The sequence below is a fragment of the Thermobia domestica genome, chromosome 6 (assembly GCF_964235325.1).
Source record: "Thermobia domestica chromosome 6, izTheDome1.hap1.1, whole genome shotgun sequence".
NCBI classification, from domain to species: domain Eukaryota; kingdom Metazoa; phylum Arthropoda; class Insecta; order Zygentoma; family Lepismatidae; genus Thermobia; species Thermobia domestica.
In genome coordinates this window covers 93,728,479-93,749,413 of record NC_137459.1, presented here as the reverse complement: position 1 = coordinate 93,749,413, position 20,935 = coordinate 93,728,479, and the positions used below count along the sequence as shown (strand labels likewise).

The following is a 20,935-nucleotide window of genomic DNA, read 5'->3' as shown; positions in this document are numbered from 1 at the left end:
CGTGGCTCCTCACATCGTAATTTTCCAACATATCTGTTTTTCATCAATGTACATACAAAGGAAAAAAAAAATGTAAAAATATAAAAATCCGGGGCTTATTTATAACTATGTGAAACACTGCCAAAGGATGGGACTTTTGAATTGTGTTCAGTATTTGAAGATTACATCCCTTAGATGGGTATCACCTTGACAAGAACATCCATCCTTCAGCCCTAACAATCATGTTTAGCATAGTTTGGTGCAGCGTTTCTGCAGGGGTGGCTGCTCTCTCCCTTCGGATGCTGTCGAGTTCACTGATGGTAGTGGGCTTTGTGAAGTCCTTGTTAAGGGTTCGCCGCACACTTGTACGTAGAATATGTAGTTGACGACACATCATCCGAGCTGACTTCTTTGTACGTTAGTCCATGGCACTGGACACACGTTCAACGTTTACTGCACTACCTGAGGATCGTGGTGTCCCAAGGAACCGATTCTGTTTGTTTTACGACCTCACGAAAGCTGTGAACAGCATGCATTATATTTCGGGATGGTGCTACCCGATTCTTGAAATGTTGTTTGAAACGGTGTTGTGCTGTGATGGAGGTACCACTACTGAAACGCCTCTATGACGTACGAAATTTCAACGGCAGCCCACATCACGACGGTGGTAACACTAAAAGAAACAGGTATCAGTAACTCCCATCCTCATATTTCCTGTTAAGCCACATGAGAAACATGCATGACTTATTGCTCGCAGTATTAAAAATATAAATATATATCCTATCAATATGGCCCACCCTGTATATATACAGAGTACGTATATCGTAGGCCATAAGCGAATATTATATACTTTCGTCCTTTAACGATTTTATTCAAAGTGGCTTTTTTCCAGAGGCTTAAACATTAATATGTTAATGTATTCTAGGTTTCGTAAAAACTTTCACTATATGATTCTCCAGCCAATGATCCTTTATTCTTATACAGGTTTAAAAATTTCAACTTACACAGATATATAGTAGCTAGTAAAATTCGTAACACAGGGTAATATATATACACGGGATGTCTCAAAAGTTTCCTGACATAGGGTGATTCTGTTATTATCAGAATTAATACAAAATGTAAGGGGAAAAAACATCTCCAAATATGACATTTTCAGTCTAAAGTGAAGGAATTTTTAAAATCGGACGAGCCGTTTGGGCTGTACACTCTTTACGCGCCCAATATTAAATAAAAGTGCAACGTTGCCGTTTACCTGGATCCAGACATAAGTGAATGAAGTTACTGTCTTTTACATTAACGTGTCGATGGCCAGCCCCAATTTCAAACATGCCCCCATTCACTTCATGTTGTGGATCCACATAAATGGCAACGTCACATTTTCATTTAACATTGGGCGCATAAAGAGTGTGCAGCTCAAACGGCTGGTTCGATTTTAAAAATTCCTTCACTTTAGATTGAAAACATCATATTTGGAGACGGTTTTCCCTCTTACATTTTGTTGCAACTCTGATAATAACGAAGTTATCCTATGTCAGGGGACTTTTGAGACACCTTATATATTGCTGGCACTGTGTACACCTCACGAACAGACCATGCAGTTACTAAACTTGCTATACTGACTGATATATTTTAAAAGAAAGGTCAGTGATAAGGTAGTGAGGGCTTGGATTTCAACCGAGAATTGAAGTTAAGAAATACAAACATTATTGAGAGACGTAATTCACTCAATTCTACTGATTTTTTTAAAACAAAGAAACCATGTAAAAATTTATTAATACGGGGCATTTTAGCATGTGTCCTATCCAAGATGGAATCGTCAGTGCTTGGTTGAAGTGTAGCCTTCGTTTCCACCATTGAGGCTATATGAGACACAAAGCCGCGCCATAATACGTTCTAACTTTTCAAAGCTCCCTACTGGGAATCGAATCAGGATCATTGTACTAAAACGCGCGCGCGCTAGCCACTGGACTTGTGAGAAGGTACGTGGTTCGTGATGCTCGGTTTAATATTTGTTTACTCTCTTAGAAAGAATTTATGTTTTTCACGAAATGACTTACCTCTTCTGATGGTACGTAAGTACCTTTACTCGAAGAATCGTCACTTAGAGCACCACTTTTTGATAACTCATCTTTAGAACGATCTTTGTGCTTTTTCTTTTTATGATGTTTCTTGTGGTGATCGCCATTCAAATGTTTTGTTGGACCTAAAAATAATAAAAAGTAAGTAAATAATAAAAAATATACAATCAAACTGAAGTTTTTAATTACTTATTAACATGCTGAGCAAAGTACTCAATAGCTTAAATCCTTTATTAAGATTCGCGAACTCACATATATAAAATTTAAAAGAACGTTAAGGTTTAAAAAGCTATTAACTTAGTAACACAAGCTGGTTTGCGGAATATTCAATTAATTTGGAAGCTACGTTCTTTGCATCATAAGTAAACGAAAGTTTATTACACATTATTATAGACGTACTGACATGGAAAAACACATTCCAAACTGAACATACACTTACACTACGAAACAAGTAACTTGAAATCACTCAAGAACACATTTATAATAGTTTTATTTTACATGGTTTTGAACATTATTTTATTTTAATGAAACTGATTAGGATTTTGTGTGTGCGCGCGCACATTGGAATAATTTTGTGAAGTGAAAGAGTTTTCATATATATATTCATGTATTATAATAGAGCATTGTTGAGACCGTGAGAAACCATTCCAACAGCATATCTTAGGCTGATCTCTGCAGGTGAACGAATAGCCTGGTCAATATTAACGCATCTGCAGACGATGCCCGAATAAAAAGTGCATAATTTGAGGTAGTGATAATTACAGTTTTGAGTGAAAATGCTCTGAGTTTGAGACTACGTGCCGGGCAACAAGCTTGCGTGCACACGCACAACCGCAAATTGCCAGTTGTGCAGCCGAATTTTGTTGAGTTGATTTTAGTTTAGCGTTCAGCAGCGAGGCTATATAAAATGTGGACCTACTGAGTAACATGGAATCCGAACCACATGAGCGCCCGCCGGGAATCGAACCCGGGTCTCCCATGCCAAAGGCGCGTATGCTAACCGCTTAGCCACGAGGGAGCCCTGCAGCCGACTTTTGTATAACCACAGGTTTTCACTCATGTCTTCAACGTTCTGAACTGCACAAGAGTATGTTTTAAATTACTGTTGTTTTTTTTTCATTATAAGATTAAAGCATGTAGCTACTATAGAGAACGGAGTAATATTAAATTTACTTTGTATCAAGTATACTTTATCTGAATTTCTAAGCATATGAATTTGTTCGTGTGAAAAATTGCATTTATATGCATACGTTTCTCGTTACTTAGCATTTTTCCATTGGCGTTTGAATTGGTGTAGCCTTCCTGGCACCCGTTTATGATATCACTGTAAAAGCAGCTTGACTTTCACCCGGAATCTATTCGCCTGCGAAGAATTTCTATATATTAGGAAAGTATTATAACTTGAATTTACATGATCGAGAAGAAACTGACTATCTTTCACAAAGAGGAAAACTACTGAATGTTTGAACTTCCAGAACTTAGATATAGCGATGCTGTATTTGGAAACTCCACTATTAATACTGTATTATACTAGTCTCACTAGTTCTTCGTACCTTATTAGCAGACTGTATTAAATAGTTTATATATATATCTGATAAATCTGGTAGGTCCTCACAATTCAGTGTTCGCTAAGAGAGCTAAATTCGTTCAATGAAATGTAAACGATAACAAACGCTGATAGAATTTAATATTTCCAGATGAAAATGTTGACTTCCGACGTTTCGAATACAGACATTGCATTCATCTTCAGGGGAGATATGTGGGTATACATATAGTGACTATACAGAGGCGGTGCTATAAACGGGAGCTTGTAATTGGCTGAGGGAAACGACGGCTCGCGACTGTTTTTGTGGTTACGAGAAGTGTTTTTGTTGAACATGTTTTTTTGTTCCTGAAAAGAGCCAACAAGGTAGCATTGACTTGAAACCCATTGTCTCTATTGAGACTGTTTCTTTCACGTGAGATGGCTATCGCTTTCTTCATTATTGTATTAAAAAAAAAAAACTGTATTTCGCTACTATGGTAGTATTTGTAAAACTGACTATGTTTCAAATCTAAGTTGAACTCTGTTAGTCTGATATAGCTATTGTGTTCTTTGCATCCTTGTTCGATGGTACGTTCAGTTTCCAGCCATGATCTATCACATTCACAGAGTACGATATATTCCAGGAGTGCGCAGGTTCAAGTTGTCCTTAACTGGTTTGAGAATAATTCTTACCCATGCCTGGGAAGTATTTTGCTGAGCTTACTAGAGGTGTGGCCGATGAAAGGTAATACGGTAGTGCAGAGATAATTCTCACTGCTGACTTTTTCAGTCACTTTGTATTGGGAAGTAACAGTCTTTTTATTGCTATGTCGATATCTGCAAGACTCTAACCATTCTCTTGTAGTGTCGAACAAAGATGAGCAATCTTCCTGGTCAGTTATTGAGACTGCTGTGAGGGGCAAGGTGTTTAGAAATGCAAGATGATGTGACCTGTGATGACAGCTGCTTGCACTGAGACAAAAGTCCGTGATGTCTGTTTCCTATATACGTTGTGTTCTAATGTTCCACCAGGTCTACGTTGAATAAAATTATCAAGAAAAGGGAAGCATCCATTCTGCTTGAATTCCATGGGGGCGTATCTAAAGAAACAAGAAAGTTTAAGAACTACCGCTTCAAGAGTTTCATGTTCAAAGCATTCCATGTAGAAGTTGGTAATGGTTGTAGAGAGATAAAGACTCTACTACTCCATCTGTTTGTTCATAGTAACATCCATCATACAAAAAGGACGTGAAGATCAGGGTATGGTGAAAGGTCAATTAGTTCCAAGCTTAAGTGATTTCCTATCAGTTGCATAGTATCCATGACAGGAACTTTTGTGAATAAAGTAACTACGACGAAACTGACTAAGAAGTCGTTGGATTCACTTTGAGGTTCTTCAGGATCTTAACAAAATCAGATAATTTTTAATGTGATGTTCACAATTTTCAACTAATAGATTTGAAGTTGACGTGAGATACTTTGCAAGGCGATACGCTGGGCTCCCTATGGCGCTGACAATAGGCCTCGAAGCATACAATTCTTGTGAACTTATGGTAAATTACAGAGTCGAGGTGATTGGTTCCCCTTTGAAGACAGGCTCTTGCGCAGATCTTCAAGAAGCCCAGACTTATTCAGCAACAGGCTGGTCTTCCTCTCAACGGTTGATGTTGGATCTTCGGTTAGCTTTTTGTAGGCCGGGTTGTCTCGCAGGTCAACTATCTTTTCCTTGTAAGTTTGCGTGTCAGGTGACAGCATTGCTGTGTTTGTGTTATTACGAAGCGATTTAATATTTGTGAGTTCTGCTTTGGTTATGATGGATTTTGTAGAACGGCCCTAGAAAGGACCTGTTTGGCTTCAACTCGTATCTCGTCACTCACATTCGGTGGACGTGTCTGATGGTTTGTTTAATCGTGGATATGATCTCCTCGGTAGGATGAACTTGAGTGTTGGTGCGAAGTTGAGTCCTTTCTTAAACACAGTGGTGCTATCGTCGTTCAACTGTTTATCTGTTAATGTTACGTTAAACTATGCAATCATTTTTTCTAGACTGAAATCTCTCGGATTTACGAAGAAAATCTCTCGTAAGAAACCTATGCTGACGAAGTAAAAATAAGGCAAAACCACCGAATTTGTGCAGTTGCCTGGTGCGTGGAAAGATTATTGGAATCATTTTCGAGTGAAAAATATTTGTTCTCGTCGGAAACGACACAAATGTAAAACTGTAGAAAGAAATAGTGGGAAATTGAAAGATCTCTATGTTTTCACTACCGAAACGTTCTCATGAAGTATTATGCTATGGGAATGTTTTACGTTGCAGGATATTGGTAAAATTGATATCTGCAATGGTTCACTGAATACCGAAAACATATTGAAGTGAAAATTTGTTTCTACTATTCGAGACTACTTCTCAAGACCTAATATGGACTATTTATTTTACCAAGATGATAATGCATCTTGTAAAGCTGATAACTGGCTAGCAGAAATGAATATTTCGAGAGTGTGGTGTCCTAACTAGAAGACCTCAATTCGATAGACAATTTGCGGCATATATTGAACAGGAAACTCGAGGAAGAGATTTACAACAGAACACAGTTGATAGAAGGAATTGTGTTCACTTGGATACCACGACAATGACAAAGAGATTTGCCAATCTCTTGTTCACAGCACACCAGGATGACTTAGAGCAGTTAAGAAGAAACGAATGGGTCAAACAAAAATTGTATATAGTGTGTTGCGAACATTGTTAAATACATGTCGACAATGGTACTGATCAAATATTTCTTGTACCGGTTGCTAATTTGTTGTACGGTACCTTTGTTAATACATGCTCATTCAATGTAATCATATTCGTGACTTTTGCTGTACTAGATAATGTGAATTGTACATATAATGTCAGTTTGGAAGCTGACAAAACCTTCACAATCAGGGAAATACACCTGGTACCTATTAATTGGAAAACATCAAACAGTAAGTGGAACACCAATATACGTCCTACTATTACGTAGAAATATATACAGACAGAATGAAAATAAAAATGCTCTTACAGAAGACAATGATGTTTATTTCTTTACGGATTTTATATATACAAGTTTCCCTGTCATTATTTGAGGAAATTTTACAGCGAAAAAGAATTGTAGTTGTAAGGTAATTTAATTTGAACCAGGGTTGGCTGGTTTAAACCAAGGTGGTTTAAACCAAATAACGATAAATGTTCGTAAAAGTGGAAGGTTTGTAAAATCTTGATGAACACACATTTGTGGGTTATCACGTTTCACTCCCGTATATTATTCGTATTATATTAAGACCTAAATTCTCCATTCATTACTCAAAAAGATTATACTACAAAAGCATTTTTTTTTAAATATAAGTTTATAAATGTTTGTTTTGTGATTTTTTTGTAGTTGTTATTATTGTTATGTAATTGCAATCAAAGAAAAATTATAAATATTGTTTCGTTTCAATGTTTACAATTGATAAAATACATCGAAATGCCGTACTTTTTTTGGGGGGGGGTCATACAGACCCCACGAGAGGCATTTAGTGAAATGAGAAGCATCTTGGGTATCTATTTATGTATAAATGAGTGAGTCAAAGTGGACTCAAATAATTCGTATCTTTATTCACTTTTCTTACTGATACGCAAATTAAGTCATTGTATTTCTTTAATTTGGACCAATAAAAGTCGTTGTCAACTAACTTGAACTAAATGAGTTCTTCTGTACTCCGTAGTACTTTGAAATTGTCCATATGCAATTCTGTATAATGGTTTCACTTGTGTAACTGTTTATCTTTTTGTCCTTCTGAAATGACTCTTGACAGTTATATTAAGAAGCATGTAAAGATCATTACAACGTATTTTTATCAGGATTCCTTCGTGAGTGAGTCGGCAGACGTATCGCATTTGTGGCCAATTAGTCCTGGTTCCGAGTTCAAATGGAGGACAATTTCTCTCGGATGTAACGCGAGAAGCAGTTTTTATTCCGCTTTAAGCTTATGTGACCCCTTCCAGCATAACCCGGTTTTTGCATAATAACATCAAGGCGAGACAAACTTATTTCTGTTCATATATGATATGAATATATAGAGCAAATTATTTAAACCAAAAATCCTGGTTTAAACAAAAAAAGTTTTTTTTTGTTTTTTTTTTTTTCAATAAAAAACATGGTTTTTGCCAACCCTGATTTGAACACTGACTAGAGAAAGTTTTATGTATAGCCCTAACGATTAAGGCCTGCATACAATAAACCTGCACCAAAGAATATAACGTCGCTAATAAACCTGCACCAAGGCATATAACGTCGCTTATAAACTTCCACTGAGGACCATAAATTGCTTGTAAACTATAATTTTTATCGTATTGACAGTTTAATTTGGTGGCAGTAGTAGTAGTAAAAAAGGTAGAGCCACTATTGGATGAACATATATATGTCCAACCACCAGATAATCACTTTAATGAAGACAGCGTAGAAGACTAAATCCACATACAAATAACCTTTATAACAGTCAGTCACAAGCACCAGCCATACTACGTACAAATATACTGGTATTACAGATCTAGTACCAGAAAAAAGATGAAGACATTGAGGATGTTCTTGGTTTTACAAGATACATCGTTAACACCTACCTCAAGAAGTACAGTAGGATGACGGCCCCTAAATGCATCACCGAAACCCAAGAAGAAACGAATTCCATTCTTACTGTATAAAAAATTAATGTGTACAATAAAAATATTGCAGAACACAGAGGACACTCTAGGATAGGTAACGTTTCAGAACAACAATGGAAGCTGTATTCTCGTACTGTATTAACGAAATACAACTATACCTGTTCAATCGTTCCCACTGCCCATCTCATCATAGTAATTTATCTATTGTTTCGTGAATGTTGAGTCAAAACCCTACTCACCTGCTCCCACTGCCCCAGTGGTGGGGCATTACTTGAAAGAAAACCTCTACCAGTTCATTTTCACCCCCCTCCCATCTTTGGGTGGATCCGCCATATTGATACAAATTACCGGAAACATAATATACCTACAAAATTGTTCATGTGAAGGGTACCTGACTGTATGACATCAACATAATCGAAATTCAATCAAATTTTCAGTTCTGGGAAGTAACGGATTAAACCATTCTGTGTGAAATGCATCATTCAGTTCCACGAGAGAAGATTGGAGGCGGAAATCTGCGCTGGATTCTCGTGACTCCAAAACGGAAATGAAATCTTTGAGTTTTACGTCCCACGATTATGCCGGTTAGGCTAAGGGAGACGGTGATTATGAGAAATGAATGAAATGGTGGAATGAAGAAAGTGGGAGGAAACGGGAGAACCCCGAGAAAACCCACGCACATGGTGTTTGTCCACCACAAAGTTCACTTGGCGGAAGCAGAGTTTGAACCCGCGACCCCAAGCACCAGAGGTGAACGCTCTACCACCGAGCCACCGCGGCCCTAGACTCCAAAACGGACCACAGGTGTTCCTCAAACCACGTCTCAACAGTGTGTATAGGCTATTATCATCATGGAACATGGCGTCATTGTTTTGAAACTCTGGCCCATAGGATGCACATTGCTCCTAAAATGGCGATATAATTACGCGCAGTGATGCGGCCAGTAAGCGCTTGTACAAGAGAGAATGAAAATCAGGAAACTGTAGCCCACAGCATTACAGAGCCACCACCACATATCAAGATTGGGCGGAGACACTGAGATCATAAGCTACTTTGGGCGTCCGCTACATACTAGCACAGCCTTTTCTTCTTGCTCGTTCGACGCTCTTTTGCTATCAGCACCCGGGGCAACGGCCCTGCTCGCCCCTAGCAGCTACGGCTCAGCACTACAGTGATTACACTCTAGCATGGTCAAACACTAATGCAAGTGTAAATAGATAAACTAGTTACATATTTCCCCGAAAATACACGAAGAAACGCGATATCAATGATGAAAGGAGAAAATTTTACTGTTAGCATTCTAACAAAATGCAAATAGATCCGAAACTGTAAACCAATTAAAGAAAAAGAGAAAATAAGTTAAGAGTGGGATGGAAGAAGCAATAGCGATAAAGGTAACTTTAAATATGGACTAAATGAACCTTATGCAGTGCATTGCATAGTCGTTTCGACACATGATTAGCGTCATACTAAAGGCCTGACTACTGCAGGAAACATATGTTAGTCGAACTCTTTAGTATGGCATTAATCACGCGTCAGAACGACTCTGCATAAGGCCCAATATAATTTGAAACTGACTTTTTGTTCTATCTCAAAAACAATAATTTCGTGCACAAGCAACTATATAGTTTTTCTAATTATTTGACGTATGCTCTATGGTACATTTTTGTAAACTTCTCTGCTTTCATCACTCAATTCTTTGCCACAAATTTCCCACAATATTCTTTTCAAGTTCCTCCTTTCCCATGCTTGTTCCATGAGTACGTTGCACTACTTTTGGTGAGTAATGACGGGATGTTTCGTACATAGTTTAAAGCATCCTCTACTAATGACTTTCAATACAGAAATAATTTAAACTTAGTAATATGTACTTTTAACTTAACCTTGTCCATACAAATTGAAATGGAAATGACAGGATGGTGTTATTACCCAATATTTACTGTCCCTCGCAAATTTATCAACTGAATATTTGGTCGAACTTTGGTTACAGTCTTTTACACTGACGTCTATGACGAGGGATGTATTCCCCCAAGTATCTTCTGTAAGAGATGAAATAGATAAAGAAGAAAGTGTTACACAGAATAAGTAGAAAGGACAAACAAGTATTACACCTGTTGTTTAGTCGTAGTATATGTTGCATTGGGTACGCATACATAACCATTTTCGAGATAAAAGAGGTCATCTTCCTACTCACAATTCTATTCAATTTTAGTTCTTTAAGGTTATTATACTTTTATTCTTACTGCTTTTAAAACACGTATTTTTACGGAAGTTACAATGTATTACATACCCTAAAAGTTGAAACACATTCCCGCCATCTTTTAGTTTTCAGGTGCAAAAGAGAAAAGTAATATGTTAGTAAGAGTTTCTCCTGTAACATACTCTTGATCGCTACTACAGTTGAACAAGAATGTCAGTGGAAACAGGTTCGACATAGAAACTCCAAACAACAAAATATGGGCCTACATGATTTAGAAGTTTCAAAACGGAAACAAACATTACTGAAGTGGGGAATAAAATAACGGCATCTAATAAAGGAGCGGGCAGCATAACGGTGGTTTAACAAAAACAAGAACAGTGATTAATTTTTACAGGACGCACCACATAGATACGTTCAGAAACTATACAAAACGAAACTTAAGACCGCTACCGAAGCCGACAATGAAACAAAAAATTGGGAGCAAGATTCCACTGCAATGCAGAAATCGTTCTCCAACACTTCATCCAGCTTGGGAAACAGTATATATTCACTCGATTTACAACTTCATTTCACAGTCCATGTTTGTTATAACTGAATCAAATATATCATGATGGGCACAAATATCCTGGCCGCTGACGTCCCCATTAAACCTCGAATGAATCAAGAAACGAATGATATAAATATAACATAATTTTTTCTATATGCGTATAGTGTAATTCCAGTACAGTGCACAGGAATTTTGTGCTGAACGGGTTAAGGGACTTTCTAGAAATTTTATTCCACATTAACTTTTATCAAGTAACCGGGATCATTTCCCGCTTTCCTGTACAGAGCCTTGTGTAATTCAGTAGAACAAATACCCATCTTGACTGTATGATCTAAGATTACACTATTCAACAATTGTTCCATTTCAAACTAAATATAGAAGGCTTATCTTCTATTTGGAAGAGGAAAATACAGAAAACAAAAATTTACTGCTACTCTGTTTAAAAATTTCTGTGAATTCCAGGATATCAGGGGGATATCGCAGGATCTTTGTCTTTTCTTTCGCAACTAGGATGGTAGTAACCCAGTGAAGGAAATAGTAGCGGCTATGTATACTCCATTGGGAGCGGGGTTCTTCGACTGGTGCAGTAGACAATGCTCGTAAAATTTGGAATGTGTTCTGATTGTCAGTTGATTCGATGATACTGTTGTCAGACCCAGTGTTGGGTAAGTTGCTTCTAAAAATGAGACGCATTACAAGTTACTTTATTTTCCCTTGAAATGAAACGCGTTACTTGCCCCGGAAAAGTAACTGTTAATCTACTTCGAAAGTAATATGAATATATGAAAAAAATCTTAGGTCAATTACTTCAATTTTCCGTACTAGGTACTATTACTACCACTATTATTATTAATAATAATAATAATTATTATTATTGCACGTTCTGAATCGCTTTATGTAGATGCAAGAACAAATTCTTACTTGACAGCTATATGAACATTTTCATATAATGTAACGCTGACTAAAATACCATACTGCGTTACTTGTAGGGATGGGCCCGAACGAGTTCGAACGAATTTTCTGTGAAACGCAACTCGACTCGAAACAGACATCTTTAAGCTCGACTCGACAACTTTCCTCCAACTCGGACTCGAATTCGGGTCAAGTTTCCGGTCGAGACGAGCCAAATCCTGTGTGTAGTTTCAAGTACTCTTTTCAAGTATCCTACATAGGCAATATAAATATTATCAATAATACTACTACTACAACTTATTATTGTTATTTATTATAATAACACTGTGTATAAACATGAAAGATAGGCGGTTTGTATCTGAATACTAAGAAACTAGTTGATTGTCAACCTCGGTGGTCGTGAAGTTTAGGAGCCAAAGACATTGTTCATGAGCTTCTGAATTTGGGTTGAGGGTCTAGGTTGAGTATTCCGGCTGGAGCCAAACATTGCTAAAAGTTCTAGGGCGCTGCCCAAATATGTTCAAAACTGCTTGGCCCGAGTTTAGATTTGTCAACGACTGGAGCAGCTTGGCTCATAGCTCACTCGCTATTGAGCTGATGGTTCACCCAAGCTAGCCTGCTCGAGCCATCGGCTTAGTTGAGCCGAGCCGGATTGAGCTCAATATAAAAATATCTTCTGGTCTCGTTATCGAGACAAGACGAGATCCGAGTAGTGTCCCCTCTCGTGAGCAACACTAAAAGTATTCCATATTACTGCTTACATTTCTCATGGCTTTTGCTTTCCAGTGTAAACAGGCCATGATTTCAAAACGAGTTAAAACAAGCTGAACGAGAGAGCGAAACTCGACGTCAAGAACAGTGAATCGGCTCTGAACTCGATTCGAGAAAATTACGTTTGACTCGCTCGAAACTCGACTTGAATTTCGAGTCGAGTTTTAGCTTGACTCGTGCCCATCCCTATTCGTTAGAAAAACTGGCTATTTATTATTATTCTGCTAAACTAATTATATATAATAATAACAATGTTGTTATGTAATATTAAAAATACAGAATATAGAGAAGCATTACACTACAACTTATAAAAAGAGAACACATGAACTGGGGGTGAATCAAAACTTGACAGTAACTCTACAATCGATACATGCTTTTTAAAGCTAGTTGTTCCAAACTCTACAATCAACAGGACTCTAGGATACGCATACTGATCTGAAAGAACTCCAATATCACATACCATCAACAAACTATTTTCTAGTAATAAAGTAGGCCTGCTCATCAGAACAGAGCTTATTCATATTAACCCCTTACTGTATGTGCTTAATTATGGCACCCTAATTGTTGATATTAAATATTTCCCGCCGGGGCACTTCAGATACTTTACCTTTAAATTCTGTCCACCATCATTCTCATCTTTTAAGGGAAAGTATTGTTCCAAATGTTCGAACGGTAAAATATTTTCGTTCTTCATATACAAAAACAACACCAATCAAAGTAAAACAGACTACCGGTACAATTGTATTCGTAGTCCACTCACTGAATGTATTGATTTGGAGCTGTCAAAATCTATGATAAAATCTTCCAGGTGCTTGCAATCAGTACACGTGATTTCCCTGAGGCAATCCTCATCTTCCAAAAACAGCAAGTGGCACTATGATCTTACCTGTTTCTATGTGTGTCGGTGACTGTCGGTCACTGACATACATAGTTCATGCTTTATTGTTCCATTCTGAGAAATTCAGTTACAGGCAAGAAACATTTGTTTCCGAAAAAATATACATATATTGTAGTTAATCATCCGAAATATAACACGAAAAAAGTAACGCAAACTAGGCACGTTACTTAAAAATTTGTAACGCGTTACGGTTACTTGAAAAAAATGTAACGCGTTACTAGGAAACGTTACTTAAAAAGTAACGCGTTACTTCCGTTACGTTACTTCCCAAGACTGGTCAGACCAGATTCTGGTATAGAACAGATACACTTTCTAACAAGGAAAATTTAGGTACCTGCGAAAGTAACTGCCAAAGAACGTCTCGTTCTGATCCAAGTTTACGTTTTACGCAATAAGTGTTTGGCCCGCTGTGCACTATAGGTTAAATATTGCTTAATTAGAAGCTATAACTGCTTAAATTGAACTTTTTGTGTGTTTGTTAGTGTTTTCCCGCAAACAACATGCGGTTACAGAAATATTAATACTCCGATTTAAATACGGCTAGGTCTCTGTTCTAATAATAAACAGCAAAGTATGTACACTCATGTCCAAAATGATTGTCACGTATCTATAACTGTCTTCTTGCAAGAATATGATCTGATAATGATTTTGCAAGGTACTTTTAATACTGATACTATGTGTATAATCTGGAAATGTATATTTGTGGTAAATTTCATAGGAAAAGAATTATACATACGAAAATTAGAATGAGTAAAACAAAATCTTGTTAAAGGGACAAGAAAGTTTTATTTTCGTTTTATTGTTCTTATTTACTGCTCTTTTCACATGAAATTTGCCACATACATGTCTTTGCCGATTATACAAAAACTACCATTATAAGAAATACCGGGCGAATTAGATATCAAATTATATTCCTACAACAACATATTTATAGACATGCGACAATAATTTTGGACATGAGTGTACGTTCACGTTGGAATTAAATCCTCAGAAGTTTTAAATCGGTAAATCGCCTGCACGATAGTGACATCTATTAGCATGAATGTTTTCTGTTATTAGGAATTAGCGTAATACACTGAGACGTTTGCTTTTATAAGTCGGATATTTATAATCTTTCAACATGGGCGCTATTGTTAAATTTATAAGATTTACTCAGTACTCTGCAGACTGAATACAAATTATTGAACGCATTCAACCACGCAGGCGCCTTCATCAGTTGGGTATAAACTTACGAAGAAATGGAATTTTTCGTTTTTGAAAATACTGTTAAGATGGACATGACAATATTCACTTGAATTTCTCCCTTGTGATCTGCTCGTAGGTGTTACGGTAAGAAGATAATGTACTCGAATATATTCAGTGGTGCAATCTGTTTTCCGCTAGAACTTCTTAGTTCTGTGATGATTTACCGCCAGTTCCGAAATTTGTTCAACGCCTGTCTACCATACATACACAGTCTTCAAACACATACACACCACAATACTGTTACTTGGGCAACATCGTGTTCGTGGGTTTTCTCGGGGTATTCTTGTTTCCTTCCACTTTCTCATTCTACAGATTCTTTAATCATCATTCACTTAGTTTAATCGTAGTCCCCCTAAGGGCATAATCGTGAAACTTAAACTGAAAGATTTCGTTTCAAATTTAAATCAGGGTTCCTACTGATGCGGAAAAATCTATTTCCCTGACTACTCCCTGACCTTTCTCAGGAAATTCCCTGACTTTCATGACAAGTGTCGGATGACGTTGACACATAATTAAGGATTAAATAACGGTAAATATTTATATATGAGAACATTTATTCTGTAGAGACAAATAGTAATCAATTGCTGACAGGGTTGGGAAAACCATGAATTTTATTGAAAAAAAAAACGCTTTTTTTTTGTTTAAACCAGGTTTTTTTTTGGTTTAAATAATTTGCTCTATGTATTCATATCATATATGGACAGAAATAAGTTTGTTTCGCCTTGATGTTATTATGCAACAACCGGGTTATGCTGGAAGGGGTCACATAAGATTAAAGCAGAATAAAAATTGTCCCCCATTTGAACTCGGAACCAGGGCTAATTGGCCACAAATGCGATACGTCTGATGACTCACTCACGAAGGAATCCTAATAAAAATACGTTGTACTGATCTTTACATGCTTCTTAATATAACTGTCAAGTCATTAAAGTCCACTTTGGCTCAGACTCATTTATACATAAATAGATACCAAAGATACGTCTCATTTCACTAAATGCCTGTCGTGGAGTTTGTATGACCTCCCCCCCCCCCGCACATACACAAAAAGTACGACATTTCGATGTATTTTATCAATAGTAAACATTATTAAAATGAAACAATATTTAGAATTTTCCTTTGATTGCAGTTACATAACAATAATAATAACTACAAAAAATAAATAAAAATAAATTTTTAAAAAATCACAAAACAAACATTTATAAACTTCTCAAAAAAAAAAAATGCTTTTGTAGTATAATCTTTTTGAGTAATGAATCGGGAATTCAGGTCTGAATATAATACGAATAATATACGTGAGTGAAACGTGATAACCCACAAATGTGTGTTCATCAAGATTTTACACTTACACTTTTACGAACATTTTTCGTTTTTTTGGTTTAAACCACCTTGGTTTCAACCAGCCAACCCTGATTGCTGATACGTCCATTCCACTTACCTCCCATAAAAATCTGAGCAACGTCCTATACTGTGATAATTAGTGTACAATTAACGTTGAAATATATATATATATATATATATATATATATATATATATATATATATATATATATATAATAAAATTTCCCTGATTTCCAGTCTTTTTCCCTGACCATTAGGAACCCTGTAAATATACGTTTGGGTCAATTCATGTCAAATAGAACTTTCTGAGAAAATTTTGTTCCTTATATTTCCGATTTTTACTTAAAAATTATATATGAAAGTTTATCACAATAGAAGCACACATGTGGAACTTCTTCCACCAGTTCAGTTGCAACAACGGACACATATGGAGGGGGGGGGGGTTATAAGATGGCTGACCGGAATATTCTGATATATATATATTCAACATATTACAACATCAGAACTAATGATTCTATTGAAGTGTTCGAGATATCGTTAAAAAATACTTAAACAGGAGATTTTACTGGGCTCAAAATACTGTAAAAACACCGCCGTATTCATACCGAAAAAATAGTGAAAAACAAAAAGAGTGCCATCTTCAAAATTTTTATAATTCTGATACAGAGACATGTGTTCATAATCTATGCAAATCACACTTAATATGTGATTACTATATGTATTAATTGGCACTCTTTTCAAAAGCGAGACTTAGCACCACAAAAACTGAAACATGTTAAGATACCAAGGATGAAACAACATCCAAAAGTTAATTCAATGTAAACTTAGTTCAGGGCAAAAGGAATCAGCTTGTGCAAATTATATACGCACAAATGAGTCAACAGAAATATAAACTATGTAAATATCAGTGCCACCAATCGGTTTAGATATCCAACTGTAGTGTTTTTTCAACATATCCGGCAAGCTATCGAATTGAATAATTCACGCATATATGTATAGATCAAGCAAAATACTGCCGTTTCTCTCTTCATAGTTAGCCATATCTGTAAATTATAAATCATCGGAACTAAAAGGAAAACCCAGATGTGGATGCCTATAAGTTTGATCACATCGAACAAATAGTACTAAAAAGCAGACAATTTGATCCATGTTGAGCAACCACTTCGGTGATGAAGATCAAGGTTACGAGCTAAAGTGTTAGATTTTATATATATAACTTTTTTTTTTTTTTTTTTTTTTTAAGTACCGCATCTCAGTTTGCTACACAAAATTACGTAACTGTGATGCAAACGAAAAGTTGCATCATTAAATGCGATGCATGTATGATCATATAATAACAGAAATGAAGCTAGTTTGGAAGAAAACAGGAATATATAGGTTTTTCAGCATTTTTTCTTTTTTTTTCCCCTTATATTTTAATCTCACAATATAGATGTGATAAACCCTCCCTCAAAAACCCAACGTATGTCCTTAGACGCCTCTTTTGTCTTTAATAATAATAATAATAATAATAATAATAATAATAATAATAATAATAATAATAATAATAATACGGACTAGAATGCACACTTTTGAACACTGACGGTTGAATTGATGTTGACAAACAAACAATTAGTAACTGAACATTTTATAGCATATTGAAATAAAGCGCCTCAACAGACTTTCGAAATGAAAGCCCTCAACTTTTTCGGAAGTTATATAAGTATAGAAAACATAGGACCTTAACAGTACTCCCTTTTCTGCTCTTCTGCCGTTTAAAACTCTCGAGCTTGAAGTCCATAACTGACATATCTGCATAGTTATTTCATAGGATTGACTCAAAAATGTTATTTTTTCTTCTTCTTCTTTTTCTTTTTTTGAAATGCGAAATAAAATTATTATTCCGTTTACATATTATAACAAAATACTTTGGCTTGTGTAATATTTACCTGTACCTTGGGCAGAAAGTACTCATACATATGCACTATACTTAGTAGAATGTTCATTTCATATTAACAAAAGAAGAATGTTTTTAGTATATGTAAAATATATATTATGGGATAGTTGTTGATATGGACATGTTTTATGGTTACCTAGTCAGTGAGTTTGTGTACTTAACAGTTTAAAGAAAAGGATATTTAAGTTATATCAAATAATAAACCAGTTTAACACCATTTATAGACGTTGTCATATTTATTAAAAAGGTGAGATTAATGGTATTTACATATCGAAGCTAATTTTTACATGAAGAAGAAATACTACCACTTCGAATTTTTATTTTAGCAAACGAACCAGGTTTACGACTATCTTTTGATAAGTCGTTGTAAAAATTTTGGTTTACCTCACCCGGGACTTTGTAAATTCAGTTCCCGAAGAAGAAGAGTAAGGTTGAATTTACTTTTATACTACAGTTAATGAATACGAACTTAACCATATTGCGAAGTGGTAAAGTAATCATAAGGAAAATGGACAACGAAACAATGCAGCAGGAATCAAATATTAGTGACAGTGATGAGACTAGTGTAACACCAGGATTGACATCGGAAGATATCTTGTTAGCTTTACAGCGACAATTAATGCAGATGTCTACCGAGGTAAAGAAGCAAAATGAAGAATTAAAGCAGACCATAGAGCAAAAGTCTGACGAAGCTAACAAGCGAAATGAAGAATTAAGTAGACGAATGGAACAGAAGTTTGACGAAGCTAACAAACAAAATGAAGAATTAAGTAGACGAATGGAACAGAAGTTTGACGAAGCTAACAAACAAAATGAAGAATTAAGTAGACGAATGGAACAGAAGTTTGACGAAGCTAACCAGATCATGGAACAGAAGTTCAACGAATCTAACAAGACCATGGAACAGAAGATAGAACTGAAGTTTGACGAAGCTAACAAGCAATATGAAGAATTAAGTAGACGGATAGAACGGATAGAACAGAAATCAGATGAAACGAAACAAACAATTGTCCAGGTGGTGAACGACATATCCTCACAGTTCGAGGAAAAGTTAAAAAGGATATCCGATGAGTGTCAAGAAAAGCACAATCACCAAAATCAAGAAATTAGTGCTGTAAAAAAAGATTTAGAAGTAATAGAATCTTCCATTAAACAGCAAAAGATCCAGGTCAGCAACAACTCTAATAACATACGTGTAAATACACAGTTGTTAGCTACTATTCAAGAAGAGATTAGAACGTTACAGGCTAAAGACAACATTTACCGTAATAACTTGGGTAGTGATCGCTTTGAGTTTCCCCACTCACCAGAGATGAACTCGCCTTCGCCGGGGTCTGATCAGGATATTATACTAGAAGAAAGTTGTCCGAAGAGTACTGATGAGCGAAACATAGATGGTGTGACGACACAGCACGTCACGGATAGGAACTATCACTCAACAAGAACAAGGAATGAGAAAAAGAAGGTAAAATTAAGTGTTAAGATGAGTGAAATCCGAGCTATGAGCAAATTCAGTGGTAAGTGTAATGAGAATGCTACTTCTTTCTTAGAGAAATTCCAAGACGAATGCAATATAATGTGTATCGATCGATCACAATATATGAAATTAATACCCCATGTATTACTCCCACCTTGTTCCTTATGGTTTAAAGCGATACGTGATCACATTAGTACATATGAGGAATTCAAAGCGGCATTGATCGCAAATTATGAAAATGACTTTTTGCTGGCAAATAGAGATGCCACCCTTAGAAATCAACACTTCAATCCTCGATTGCACAAATCTGTTGTAGAGTTTGTTGTAAATGTCTACAACGAATTAAAGGTCGTTAATCCTTTGCAATCGGAATCGAGAATAATAGCATCGATTCGAAATTTGCTTCCATTTAAATTGCAACAGATCTTATTTTCCACACAGTGTATGAGTTTCAGCCATTTATTGATGCTTGTCCAATGCTACGAAACTCAATACCATGCCATGAATCCACAATCAGGAATAGGTAAAAATAAGAATAATTCAGATCATTTGGTGCCTGTTCGGAATTTAAATATTCGGAGTGTGAATAATACAGAACCTAACCTAAGCCGAGTATACTCTAGCAATCAAAATGCGCAAAATAGACAAGGTTATGTAGAGAATCCGCCTAACCTAATTAATCGTAACAATTCATATGTTAGACCATATAGTCAAAATAGATTTAAAAATCGACGTAATGTATGGCGAAATTCCAGAAATACAGCGAACTACGCGGATAGACGTAATGGAAGGACAAGAGATGGCACTTCGCATCAAGATCCAGGCATTGAAGTAATTTCTGTACAGAACAATAATACGGGACATAATCACGATTGTGCTGTACAGTGTACCTTATTGGAACCATACACGAGTATGAATTTAAACTAATCGCGGCTGATGTGGTAGGGGTTAAACCCATGTCAGCTGTAGATTCTCATGAACATTTATCTAAAAATTTAAGCGATAATTCTTACGAACATTTATCTTCCAATTTACATGTTCATGCTAATTATGAAAATGATTTTTCACATGACGTCACTGTAAATAATTATTCTGAAATAGCAATTAATAGGTGTCAGTACCAATTTATACCGGTTGTAAATCGTTGTTGGTTTGAAGATGATACTGTCAATGATGGTTTTAATATTGAAGAAAATTTTGTATTTTTAAAGTCATATAGTACAGCTAAAATACCTATTAAAGTCAATGGGTTAAGTACCGAAGCTCTACTTGATACAGGAGCAAATGCCTCTCTATTATCGTATTCATTGTGGAAAGCAATTACTAGTAATTATTCAAATCCTAAGTTACAAAAGGCTGAGAA

The 20,935-nt window shown here is 36.0% G+C and overlaps 1 protein-coding gene across 1 annotated transcript in view; it reads right to left on the bottom strand.

Annotated features, from left to right (window-relative positions):
- Positions 1-20,935, bottom strand: part of LOC145688093 (uncharacterized) — a 76,059-nt gene that overhangs the window by 38,397 nt on the left and 16,727 nt on the right. The window contains exon 2 of the mRNA XM_081761827.1: positions 2,037-2,182. Within this exon, the coding sequence (XP_081617953.1) occupies positions 2,037-2,182 (146 nt within the window). The remainder of the gene's footprint in view (positions 1-2,036; positions 2,183-20,935) is intronic.